At 36.7% G+C, this 12795-nt stretch overlaps 1 protein-coding gene across 5 annotated transcripts in view; it reads left to right on the plus strand.

Moving 5' to 3' along the window:
- Positions 1–12795, plus strand: part of INPP4B (inositol polyphosphate-4-phosphatase type II B) — a 368840-nt gene that overhangs the window by 229916 nt on the left and 126129 nt on the right. For all 5 annotated transcript variants that reach the window (XM_044912611.1, XM_021679326.1, XM_044912613.1 and 2 more), the window contains exon 13: positions 10621–10798. In XM_044912611.1, coding sequence (XP_044768546.1) covers positions 10621–10798 — 178 coding nt within the window. The remainder of the gene's footprint in view (positions 1–10620; positions 10799–12795) is intronic.

The following is a 12795-nucleotide window of genomic DNA, read 5'->3' on the forward strand; positions in this document are numbered from 1 at the left end:
CGTAATTATTCAACCAATACAATATTGATGATCACTTAGATTATTTCTAATTTTTTGTTATAACTACCTGTGTTCACAGGATACACCCTTATTTTTACGCCCCTAAAAACTGTGAGCATTTCTTTTTTGATAAACTCCTAAAAGTGAAATTTCTTAGTTGAGGTGGTTAAATTTTAGAAATGCTGCCATGTTTCCCTCCAAAAAAGTAGTATCAATGTGCATAAAATGCCTAATTGCCCACATATTCTCAAGTTCTGGGCTTCTGACACCATCTCTGTGTTAAGCCCAGATATGGCCCATGATGTCCAGACATGCATTTATAACCATCTAGCAGATAGCTGTACATTAATGGTATCATCCAACCTCTTCAATGTCAACATATTCAATCATCTCTCAATTTCTTCCCCTCAAACTTCTCTTGAGAATCTCTTTTCTTAATAAAAGTCACCACCATTCACCCAGATGTTCAATTTTCACTTCCAAAAAAAATAAAAAATAAAATAAGTTCTATCAGTTCTACCTTCTTATTTTTCAGGAAGTCATTCATTTTGATAATAAATTATGGGTTAGAACAATTCTAACCCATGGAATCACCATCTTTTAAATATTCTTCTGCCAAATCTCCTAATCCCTCTCTCTCTTTCCAGACTGGCTCTCATCCAATCTGATTTTTTCACTTTAGTTGGAGTAATATTTCCAAAAGGCAAATACAATCTTGTGATTTCATAATGTTGAACATTTCTTAGCTGCCTCTTGCCTGGAGTATAAAGTTCAAGGTGCATAATATATTCATGTGTCATCTGGTCCCACTTTCTTCTCCATTTTCATCTCTCACCCCACCCTCTATTCATAAATTTCCTCAGTTTCAGTGCTGCCTACAAGTCTTCTCTGACCCATTAGCTAGACTGCTGCTTTAAGCCTTCTGTGTACAGTCATCCCTAATTGTCTGTCTTCCCCTCTGGACTATGTGTGCCATGAGGACATGGACTGAGTACATCTGGTTTACCACAGTATCCTCAGGAACTAACTTATAAGTGTTCATTGAGGGAGTGAATGAAAGAAGTGAAAGGATTGCCTATCACAGGACTGTCTCTCCTCTGCATGAAAAGATCAGTGTGACTGTATCAGGTAACAGAAACATAGGGAATATTTGTGGAGTTGGCAAAGAGAAATAGAGGAGTATTTGTAGAAAATGTCTCATAAGCTTTAAAAACAGCCATTTTTTTCAGGTATTAGAATGTTAGTGTTTGCTTGCACCTCACTAGGAAGGAAAATATACTTTTATGTGTTCTGAAAGGGGATAGATGATAAGTTTTGTAAAAATGGCCTAGCTCAAAATCTGATTCAATATTAGTAATGCAATAGTGATTTTAACATTTCAGTTGGTGACATTTTTCCAGTCACCTACCCAAAAGCTTGTGAAGCCAACTGTGGTCTGAAGCATAGACAAGAAGCATTATATGTAGTGTGACAGTTCAGAATTCTTAAAAATTAAATCTTTCCCTTAAAGAAATGACTTTAATTGTAAATGAAAATAAGTTTGTTAAATGACCTAGAATTTCTAGTGTTAATAAATTTGGTGAAGAGAAAAGTGTCTAAAATGATAAAACACATCATCAATCCTCATTTGGGGATTTCAGAAAGCCACTGAACTTCTCACCCTTCCATTTCCTTGTTTGCACTATTGATGTGGCTGATTTCTTTTGAAATCATTAGATTATTAGAAGGAGTGGTTAAAATCTTGAGATCAGGAAGATAATTTGGTTAATTTGACTTTTACAATTAAATGTTTTAATTTCACAGCTATTATAATATGACTTCTGGTTTTATCTGGGAAGAAAAAGTAATCAACAGGAAGTTTAGGATTTAAAGGATATAATGTGAAATCTAAGCAGCAAATTACATAAAGAAGCCTTTCTTACTTAAAAAACTAAATATGAAAAGATAATATAGTTTGAGGACTTATTTTTTATAAATCAAGAGTTGTATTTCTTATTCATTGTAAACTGAAAAAATAAATGTAAATCATGACACTGTTATGTCATCTCAACTAGTATGCATTTAATCCAAAGAAGAACTCTTATACTCAGGTTAAACACTGAGCAATTTCCAGCATATTTTTAAAGCTCCCTATCAGCTTAGATAGTTAATATCCATTGGTCTCAAAGGCAGCAAACAAAAGAAAAGAAAGTCATCTATAAGTAGATTCCCAGAAAATAAAAAACACTGTATTTTCCAGAGCTTTAAAATAGTAGAAGTACTAACTTAGAGAAAAGAAAAGAAAAAGGTATGTATGGGATCTATGTCATGGAAGAATCACACAACTGGCTTGTGTAACATGAGAAAAATACTGTTATTGCAAAGCTTTGTTAGATGGGACTTTGTCTGAACAATTCAGTGTCTTCTTCCCTGTCATGAGGTCTGTGTTAATAAGTAGTTATTGGAATGATTCTGTCAGAGGAGAAAAATGGCTTAGCCTCGGGTGGTGTCAGCACAGATACAGAAAAGGAGATTGGTTACAGAGATATTTGGGATGGCTTGGCAATTGTTTGGGTTTTGTGTGTTTGTTTGGAGTGAGAGGTAAAAATCCAGAGCTATCAAGAAAGACTCCCAAGTTTCTGTACAGCACACATGTGTATGGTGAAGCCATTCACTGTCCTTGGCTCAGAAATGCCAAGAGCATAAAGAATCTGGAAATGAGGGAGAGGGAGAGGAAGAAGGGTGGGGAGGAGAGAGGGGGAAAAAGAAGGGAAGAGGGAGGTGGGAAGATGAGGGGAGAGGAGAGAGAAAGAGAAAGGATGTAAGAGTGGGCAGGACAGGAGCCAAATCTGAAGGATATTTGTTTGCTATATCAAGTCCTGGCAGCTCATCCTGTAGACTATGGGGACTCACTGACAGGTTTTTGTCTGAGGATTAACAGGATCAGATTTGTATTTTGAACCACAGTGAAAAGAATCAAGAACAGCAAACAGTTAGGCCATTATAATACTAATGGGGAGAGGAAATGGGTGACTATGGAGTTAGAGATTTTAAGAAAGCTTTTATAGAATTGAAATCCAACTGGATGAATACTGAGGGAGACTAGGCAGGGTTGAGGGACTCTTAGTACTCTGGTTTATATAACTGGGTAAATGCACAGGTTGCTGGGAAAGAGAATACAGGATGGGGCGCCTGGGTGGCTCAGTCGTTAAGCGTCTGCCTTCAGCTCAGGTCATGATCCCAGGGTCCTGGGATCGAGCCCCGATGGTCCTGGGATTGAGCCCCGCATCGGGCTCCCTGCTCTGAGGGAAGCCTGTTTCCGCCTCTCCCACTCCCCCTGCTTGTGCTCCTGCTCTTGCTATTTCTCTCTCTGTGTCAAATATATAAATAAAATCTTTAAAAAAAAAAAAAAAGAAAGAGAATACAGGAAATAAGCCATCGGTTTCCATTGCTTAGTTAATAAAGTCAATTGTATATATTCAATACGAAAATAAGTTTTGGGAAGCGAGAAAATAATTTTGTTGAGTCTGCTTTTTTTTCCAATTAAAGAATCTTTTAAATGTTAGAACCAACAGGTTCTATTCCCAACAGGGAATCTCAGAGATCACAAATTCCCCTATTTACTTTATTAATGAGAATACTCAGATCCAAAGATTAAATCACCTATACATATACGAACAGAACCAGAGCTAGAAAATTAGACTTCTGTCCCTACTCTCAGGTTCTTCGTCCATACTTATTCACCCTCACGCAATCGGTAGATATTTAACACAAAACATAGGCTCGTAATAAATGAACAGCGTTAGTTCTAACTAATAATGTAAGTTATAGATGACCTTTCCGGAATTGATTTTGCTGCCCACCAGACAGAAATTTAAGGGAAAAAAAAAAAGTTGGTCCATTCAACTCTTTATGGGCTTTAATGAGAATATAATTTTAAGAGGAAACTACTTCACCTTTACAATTACAAAAAATACATGAATTGATGTGGTAGTTAACACTATTTTAATCTGCCTAAAATTGTTTTTTATAGTAGTCAGTAAAAAAAAAAATTTTTAGACATTGGTTCTCTGTATATAGCCCTACCAATATACCTCAGGAAAACCACTTATTTAGGAATCAAAATAATAAAAGAAAAAAGTAAACTTTTCAAAGATGATCGTAGATTCTATTCATAATAGTAAAATATTAGAAACATCTTGAATGATTGAATAAGCACTCTTTGCATCACTAGCATAGAGCACTATGTAGTCATTTCTACTAGTGTTTGGATTATGAGGTATGTAGAGATGTATATAAAAAAATGTACCTGCAAGAAAACATGAAATTATATATACACAGATGTCAATCTAAACACTGGTGAATGTTTTGGAAAGGATAGTAAGTTTATATGTCAAGTGGTGCAGATAGATGCAGACAGCGCTCTAGTTTTTTTGGATACTTTTGTTTTCGATCTCTCTTCCTTTTTAAAAAAGATTTTATTTATTTATTTGAGATAGAGCTTAAGAGAGAGATCACAAGCCGGGGTGGGGAGAGGGGGGAGAGGAGAAGCAGACTTCCTGCTGAGCAGGGAACCGGACTGAATCCCAGGACCCTGGGATCTTGACCTGAGCTGAAGGCAGATCCTTAACTGACTGAACCACTCAGGCACCCTCTCTTCCTTTTTATTTAGTTGTACAATAAGAGAAATGTCTTTGTAAAACCCTTTTTCTACTTCTCCTTCCAGCAAATATGGAGAACTAGGTGACCTGAAAAAAAATCTCCAACGACAAAATACATAGAAAGTTAGACGCCATGGGACATCCTTTGTCACAATGCCATGTGACATTGCTTGTAAATGAATGTCTGACCTCTCAAGAATGTAAGAGCCATAGTACTGAGTGATTAGGAAGAAGCTCTGAAACTATGGCTATGCAAAGGATATTTAAATTTGCAAGGTCTTGTGAGAAGAAGGCTGAGGTTAAAAAAAAAGTTATTTATTCCCTGTTTCTTCCTCTCTGCTACCAGCCCTGGCTTGTGGCATTTAGAGGACAGTTATCATCATACTCATCCACCAATTACCTTGCTGGGTCCCTCTGGCCTTTTGCTTTACTCAGTGCATTCACCCAGTAGCAGTCATTAAATATTTGTTGAAAGCAATTTACTGTGAGATGATTTTCAGATTCTTTCTTTAGTCTAATCTGTGTTATAAAATAGAATCATGCATCTTCTCTAATGAGCTTTGTTTTAATTAGAAGATGAGAATGTCTTCAATGATATTTTAATATTTATAGGCTGTACCTACCATTATGTTACTAAAGAAAAGATGTTTCCTGTGTTAGTTATTGTATTATAATTTTTCCAAATTTAAAGTAGGCCAAATCATGTTCATGAGGTAGTATAACATAATTAAGAGTTCAAACTGTGTGATAATAAAGACCTGGGGATAAACTTTGGTTTTACCATCCATAGTAGTTGTTTGATCCAGGAGAAGTTACTTAACCTACCCAAGCTTCAGCTTCCATATCTGTATGATGGAATAATATTAAAAAAGAGTTGATTCAAAGATAAACATTAATTTAAGCTTCTATCATATAACTAATTTAATTATATAAGTGAAATCCATACAAGGTAAACAAAACAAATACCATTTGCCTTTTAGTTCTTTTCTCTAAGCCATACTTCTTGCAAAAAATAGAAAGGATACAATGGGGGAAGCAGAGAGGTATGTTTCAATTTCATGAAGCACATTGTTAAACCCTGTGAAGCCAAAAGGGTATATTCAAGTGCACTAAGGTGTATATTTTCATTTATTATCCACATAGTTTTCTTCTCTGTTAGAACTGAGAGAATGTCTATCCCTCCCTCTGGATTCAAGGGATCTTTTTTTTTACAAGTAGTGCTTGAGTTGGGAAAAAATAGTCCTTAGGTTTTTCTCTGCAGATTTAGTTCTGCCACAGAAGCAGAGGCACATTATTCTTTATCATTTTTTTCTATGTTCCTCAACCCTAATCCTCTTCTGCCTGTGCCTCCTCCCTGATCTTTTCCTTCCCTTTTCCCTCCTTGCCTCTTCTTATTTCTAATCTATATTCTTCCATGACTCTACATACCAAAATAATGGCTTAGTTGGGCAAATGGGTTAAGGGGTGGAGGTTATGGTGGTGTGGGGGAGGAAAGGCTCAGAGAAGTGGCGGAGCAAGTCCCAGGATCTGGGTGTGAGCAGGAAACTAAGGAAGAATTGCTTTATTTCTCTCTCCTCACCTGCCCCCTGCCTCCTTCAACCCTAAGCTAAGTCAAGGATTTCAATGTCTTAGAGTAAAGGATACAGATGGGAAGACCAGTCTGTGGGGTAGAAGATGATGGTGGCTTGCACCAGGGTTGTTGCAGTGAGTGTGGAAATAAATGGTTGAAATCTGCTTAGGTTTTGAAGGAAAAGGCAGAATTTTCTGGGGGAAAAAATGGACAAAGGTAAAAGAGGAAGAGAGGAGACATACACCACATCAAACAGACCTGCCATGAACTGAGATGGGAAAGTGTACAGAAGGAGCTGGTTGTGAGGAGCAGATAGGGAGCTCAGGTTGGGACATGATAAATTGGAGCTGTGAAGAGGAGAGCTTTTGTTTTTAATTAGAGTTCAGGGAAAAGGTCTAGGCTAGAGATTTGAATTTGGGAATCATCACAACTGAAGTATTTAAACTAGAAGATTAAATGAAATTACTTGGGAAGGGCATGGAGACTAAAAAAAGGAAGGGCCCCCAGGAGTGGGTTTTGGAAGGTGCCAACACTAGAGGATGGGGAGATAAGGAGGACCAGCAGAAAGCAACTGATATGGAATAACCACACAGGAACATACAGTCATTGTTTTAGTTGTATTTTGGTTAGCAATTAGAGTTTATGAATACGAATGTTATTTCACTATGTGCTTTATTTTTCTTTACAACTTGAGAATATGACACCTCTGGTAACAACATGCACATGCCTCTGTGAGTTATGGGTATGTGTGTGTGTTGTGCCTGTTTTCTAATTAAACTGATACATAATTAAATAGATATATATTTTAGTATATATATACACACACACACATACATACATAATACAGATATACACTTTAATTCACTGTTTCATCAGTAGAAAAATGTTACGAAATTAATTTCAATTTTCATGGTCCATGATTTGCTATATTATTGACATCCTATAAAATATTTTTTGTCCAAGCAAATACTTTGTCTTTCTTCTGGTTTTGTCTGATTGATAGTTAATTCAAGTTTGGATTCAGTTTAAATTTCAGACCACTATAAAATAGAGTTTAGCTACATTCTTTTTATCTCAATAATTAAATTATACTCATAACTTTCCATTTAAAAAGCTGTAACTGTTAAAATATATGACATGTTTAAAGAGTAAGGCATTGAATAGGTAAAGGAAATTTATGTACATTTAAAATTATTTTGTGGGTGGCGATATTTTTTTTTTTCCACACCATACTGTTTCATCCTGGACATCAACATTGGTTTTTATTGTGGAAAATGAACCTTTCTACCTCACAAGGTAAGATGCTCATCGTTAAATGACCTAATGGGGAGAACCAGTGCCTGCTATGTAACTTTGCTCCAATGGAGACTGACTTAAGAGCAGGGGCGGGAGTTATAGGAATGTCCCGTGATGGAGATTGGGGAAGGAGAAGAAGAGGAAAGGGAGTATGTTGGGAGGGAAAAGATGAAAAGTTGATGGAAATAGGGAGGGGAGGCAGCGCTGATAATGAGAAGGGATGCAAAACAACCTGTGCTAGATATAAAGATGGAGTACAGAGCTAGCCTTGTAAAGGGTATCATGGAAATAAGAATAACTGAGGAAAAAGGAACTTGAAAGTTAGAATGAGAAAAAGGACCTTTATCAGCGTCATTGCTAGCAAGATCAAGGGTTTAGAGGGGACTCACAGCCAAAACGAGGGCAGCAGGTGTCTCTACAAGTGCCCAGCTGTGCCTGTGCATCAGCTGGATTTCCTGAGGTGGCTGCTACAGATGCTACAACCCACTGATGCCAGGGAATCTGCATTTTTTAAACAAACACCCAGGCCCTCTCCTCATTCCCAAGTGAACCGTATGCCTGCTAAAATTTGAGGACCACTGAAATAATAGGGAAAGTAAGAGAGAAAGAACATGTAAGAAATAAATCTCAAAAATGTATGTAGTAGACTCAAATGGAGAGGAGAGTCTAGAGGAATTTGCAGAATTAGAAATATGTAGAAAAAAATAATGAAAGTAGGGGCACCTGAGTGGCTCAGTCTGTTGAGCGTCCGACTCTTGGCTTTTGCTCAGGTCATGATCTCGGGGTCCTGGGATGGGGGGATCAAGCCCCATGTGGGCCTACATGCTCAGTGCAGTTTGCTTGGAATTCTTTTCTCCTCCCTCTCCACCCCCCGCCCCTACCCCCTGCTCTTGTGCCTTGACGTGCTCTCTCTCAAATAAATTAATAAATAAAATCTTTAAAAAAAAATAATAATGAAAGTAGGTAATGTTCAGGAATAAAGTAACAATGAAATGCCAGGGAAGTATGAGATGAGTAAAGAAGGAAGGCAATGGTGACAGGAGTCAAAAGAATGCACGGGATTGAATTATGAGAGGGCAGGCATGACACCCTCAAAGAGGACAGTTATGGGAAGAGAAAGATGGAAGACCACACATGGCCTCCAGAACTCTGCTTTCCAAGAGCTAAGCCGTGGAAGGCCTGTCAGTAACCAGAAGTTGACAGAAGAAAGCAAATTATGACAGAAGAGCAGATCAGTGGAAAGGGACCACCAAGCAGCTACTGCACGTTGCTTTCTATGTTGGGTCTGTAGTTAAGTCTCTCTCTGCTGTCAGAGGTGCTGGGTATCAAACATCATCCCACCCCCACAACCCACCAATATCTTTAGATAATCACTTTCTTTGCAAAAATAACACGGAGTTGTTTCATTTCCTAATCCACTGTGGTGGATTGAACTTTGTATCGGGTCTGAGTACAGATGAGTAAGGGAGACATCACAGGTGGTGATTTTTGTTAGAGGCCTTAGCACACTCCGCATGAGATCAGATGAACCAGAAAAAGTTATAGATAACTGGCAGGGACAAATGTTTTCTTTCTCCTCCTCACCATTGTTCTTTGTTCATTTGCTTTAATTTGCATTGAAATATATATAATAAGTAGTTAAGGTATGTTTTATTTTTAGGCTCCCACTTCTGAAATGTAAAAGTCTGTAAGTACAAAATTAAGAGCAAATTCTCCTAAGTATCACACACTAGCGACATGTTTCTTAGCCTTCGCAAACCTGTATCCCTCATCAGCTTCTTGCCCTAGCTTCTGAATAGTCCAAGCAACCAAGGGTTTTTCTTTTAATCATTGCGATAAATAAATACATAAATAAAATTATGGGAATATTCATTATATGTTTACAAGAAAGAGTGTTGTCTTCCTAAAGAAACTTGTATTTTCCCCTAGAAGTCATTAGTGTAAATGGAAGGGGAGGAGGAGTGCTCCCTGGATGTTAGTTTTTCTCACTGGATTCTAATATTTCTAAATAAGAAATGGAATTATGGGAATTTTAGTAATTTAACTGTTAAGTGTAGAGAAAATAATAAATACTCAACACAGAGTACAAGATATATGAAAAATGCTTTGACAGTTGGATGCAAAGAGATGTAGGCAAGTGCTGCACCAATCAAGTGAACTTCACTCTTCTTTCACTTTGGCTGGTATTTTGCTGGTTTATTCCTTTCCCTGCTGAAATGCTTCCTTTGTCTTTCCTAATCCAAAGATTCCTTCATTTCATGGAATCCTTACCCCCATAGTATGCTTGACCAATTCTTAGATGATGATTATAAAAGTCAATAATTCTTCAATTAGTAATCAATTTTACATTTTTTTCCAAGTGAAATGAGAAAGCACTAGGAACAAAATGGGTAATGATAAAATAGCATAATGAAATTTTTATGCTATAAATATTCTTGTTCTATCCAATAAAATTCTCCTTATGCCCACTTGGCATTAATATATTTTCTCCCCATTTCTCAGCTATTAAACTTTACTCACTCTGCCCTACCTATCATGGGGGAAAATATAGGTAGTATTTATTGAATGCTTGCTCTGTGTTAGTCACTATTGTAGGCATTTCACATGAATTATGACCAACCTTACCCACCTCTTAGAATTCTTGTATATTTATTCCTAATTTCCTGTGGAGGAAACTGAAGCTTGCCTAAGGTCACCCAGCTAGTAGGTGGCAGAGCCAGGATTAATATTCAAATTAGCCTGAATATAAAAGCTCATACTTTTCTTTTCACTCTGTACTAATGTGACTTCAAGTTTATTAGTAATCAACAATAATTTTATTTTGAATACTAATACCTGACATATGTAATTATAAAGAATCTTCCTTGTGGTTGAGCAAAACTCGATGTATTTCACTTTTAAAATCTTTAAAAAATATCTTGGTCTTAAAAAATATCTTGGTCATTTTACTTAAAAAACTCTTAGGACATCATATAAACCTCTTAGAATAGTTCTTTTCTGTTCAAAAGGAAGTCATGCTATTTGGAGTTCTGTTTCTCATTTGCCATCTGGTACTAAGGACTGCAAATTCTTTCTGCTTTTTTGTGTAACTTGCTTTTATCTTTGTTGTTCCAGTACTGGATACCAGTTTATTTACTATTCACCTGAAAACACAGCCAAAGCAAAAGAAGTTCTCAGCAACATCAATCAACTACAACCTCTGATAGCAACCCATGCAGACCTACTGCTTAATTCTGCAAGCCAGCATTCTCCAGACAGCTTGAAGAATTCTTTAAAGATGCTTTCAGAAAAAGTAAGATCCAAATCACCACTACAGTGGGGAAAATGAAATACCCAAATCCCCATTGGTGTTGCTTTCTGCATACATTGCCTTTCATAGCATCTGGAAATGTAAAATAGACTAAGTTAAAAAGTAAGCTTCAAAGTATTGCCACAGGATCAAAATGAATAGGCCTTGTTCTCTTTTCAAATCTTACCGAGCATTAATTTTTTTTTAAGTAGGAAATGACACCTATTATTGGCTAAGGTATATTTTCTCTTTTTCTTGACATCTTTCATTCTCTTTGGTTCATGGCCTTATTAAAAGAGTTAAATTAGATTTTGAAAATTACTTTATTTTCCTCTGGTGATCAACTAATTTTTATGCATATGAAGCTATACATTTGAATTAGGAATGTCATTTCATTTGAAAGCACAAGTTTGATGTGGATTCTTATCAGTAGCATGGGGTAATTCCTTTGCCTCAGTTTGCTTTCTGCAACCTTATCTACTGGGAGAAGGTTTTAAAAAAATTAAAAAATATTAGCTACTGTTTGAAATGTAGTGGGACCTAAGCCTTAATTTTTTCAAAGGTGCCTTGCACCTGTCTATGCAAAGAGGAAATGTAGTCTGGCATGGGGTAAACACTCAACATCAACTTCCATAGCTAATTAAGGCAGCTGAAAGATTCAGAGAGAGCCAAGATAGAAAAGATAAGTTGCAGCTTGACTTTAAATATAAAATCAGGTGTCCTGGAGTCCAATTCCAATACACTTATCCTTAACCTTTGCATTCTGAGGACATCTTGCAGTTTATTATGAGATAGTTCCAATAAATATGACCTTGAAGAAACTGAGCAAAAAAAAAAAATTCTCATTATATCATTTTAGAATAAAATAACTGTAGTGGGCGCCTGGGTGGCTCAGTTGGTTGGGCGACTGCCTTCAGCTCAGGTCATGATCCCAGGGTCCTGGGATCGAGTCCCACATCGGGCTCCCTGCTCTGCGGGAAGCCTGCTTCTCCCTCTCCCACTCCCCCTGCTTGTGTTCCCTCTCTCGCTGTGTCTCTCTCTGTCAAATAAATAAATAAAATCTAAAATAACTGTAGTTTGTCATGTCCCTCATGAACAGATTCATAAGAACTTGGGTATTATATATTTATATATGTTTGACTCATATATGTTAATTTATAATATTAAAACCTGGCACTTATTGAAATTTTAATGTACATTATCATATATTTTTCTTACAGAAAAAAAACTAATACCTATTTTCATTAAAAATTAGCTAATATTGGGGCACCTGGGTGGCTCAGATGCTTAAGCATCTGCCTTTGGCTCAGGTCATGATCCCCGGGTCCTGGGATCAAGCCCCGCATCAGGGCTCCTGGCTCAGCGGAGAGCCTGCTTCTCCCTTTCTCTCTGCCTCTCTCCCTGCTCATGCTCTCTCTCTCTGTATCTCTATGTCTTAAATTAATAAGTAAAATCTTAAAAGAAATTAGCTAATATCTATTTAGAAAGGTCAACTGAATTGTCTCATAAATTAAAAAGTGAAAAATGACAACCTAAGACTTCCAGTTCAGAATGCAACATTCTTTCCATGACTTAACAGATAAATATTCTTAGTGGCATCTTAAACAGGTACATACACAGGATAAGGGGGGAATGGAAAGCTAAAAAGAATAACATAGAAATGAGAGAATTATGAAATATAATTTCTGAAATAAAAATATGTACTAGGTGGACTTAGCAGATTGGTCACTTGAGAAGAATAAAAAAACAGGTATAATTAGTATACCTTCTGATGAATGACTGGGTTTGTTTGTTGCATATTAATTCATGAAAATAATAAAGAAATTGTTTAATCTTTTAGGGGTCATAACAAAAGACAGACTGAGTTTATATGAATAGCTTGAAGAGAGAAGACAAAGGATAGGCCAAATTTTTAACATAAGATCTGAAAGGTTAATGGAAAATGGAATAAGGCACAGGTCTTTCCTTGTCTTCCCAAGAGATTCAAGGTTCTTGATGGT

Source organism: Neomonachus schauinslandi, chromosome 2 (genome assembly GCF_002201575.2).
Source record: "Neomonachus schauinslandi chromosome 2, ASM220157v2, whole genome shotgun sequence".
In the NCBI taxonomy this organism is placed as follows: domain Eukaryota; kingdom Metazoa; phylum Chordata; class Mammalia; order Carnivora; family Phocidae; genus Neomonachus; species Neomonachus schauinslandi.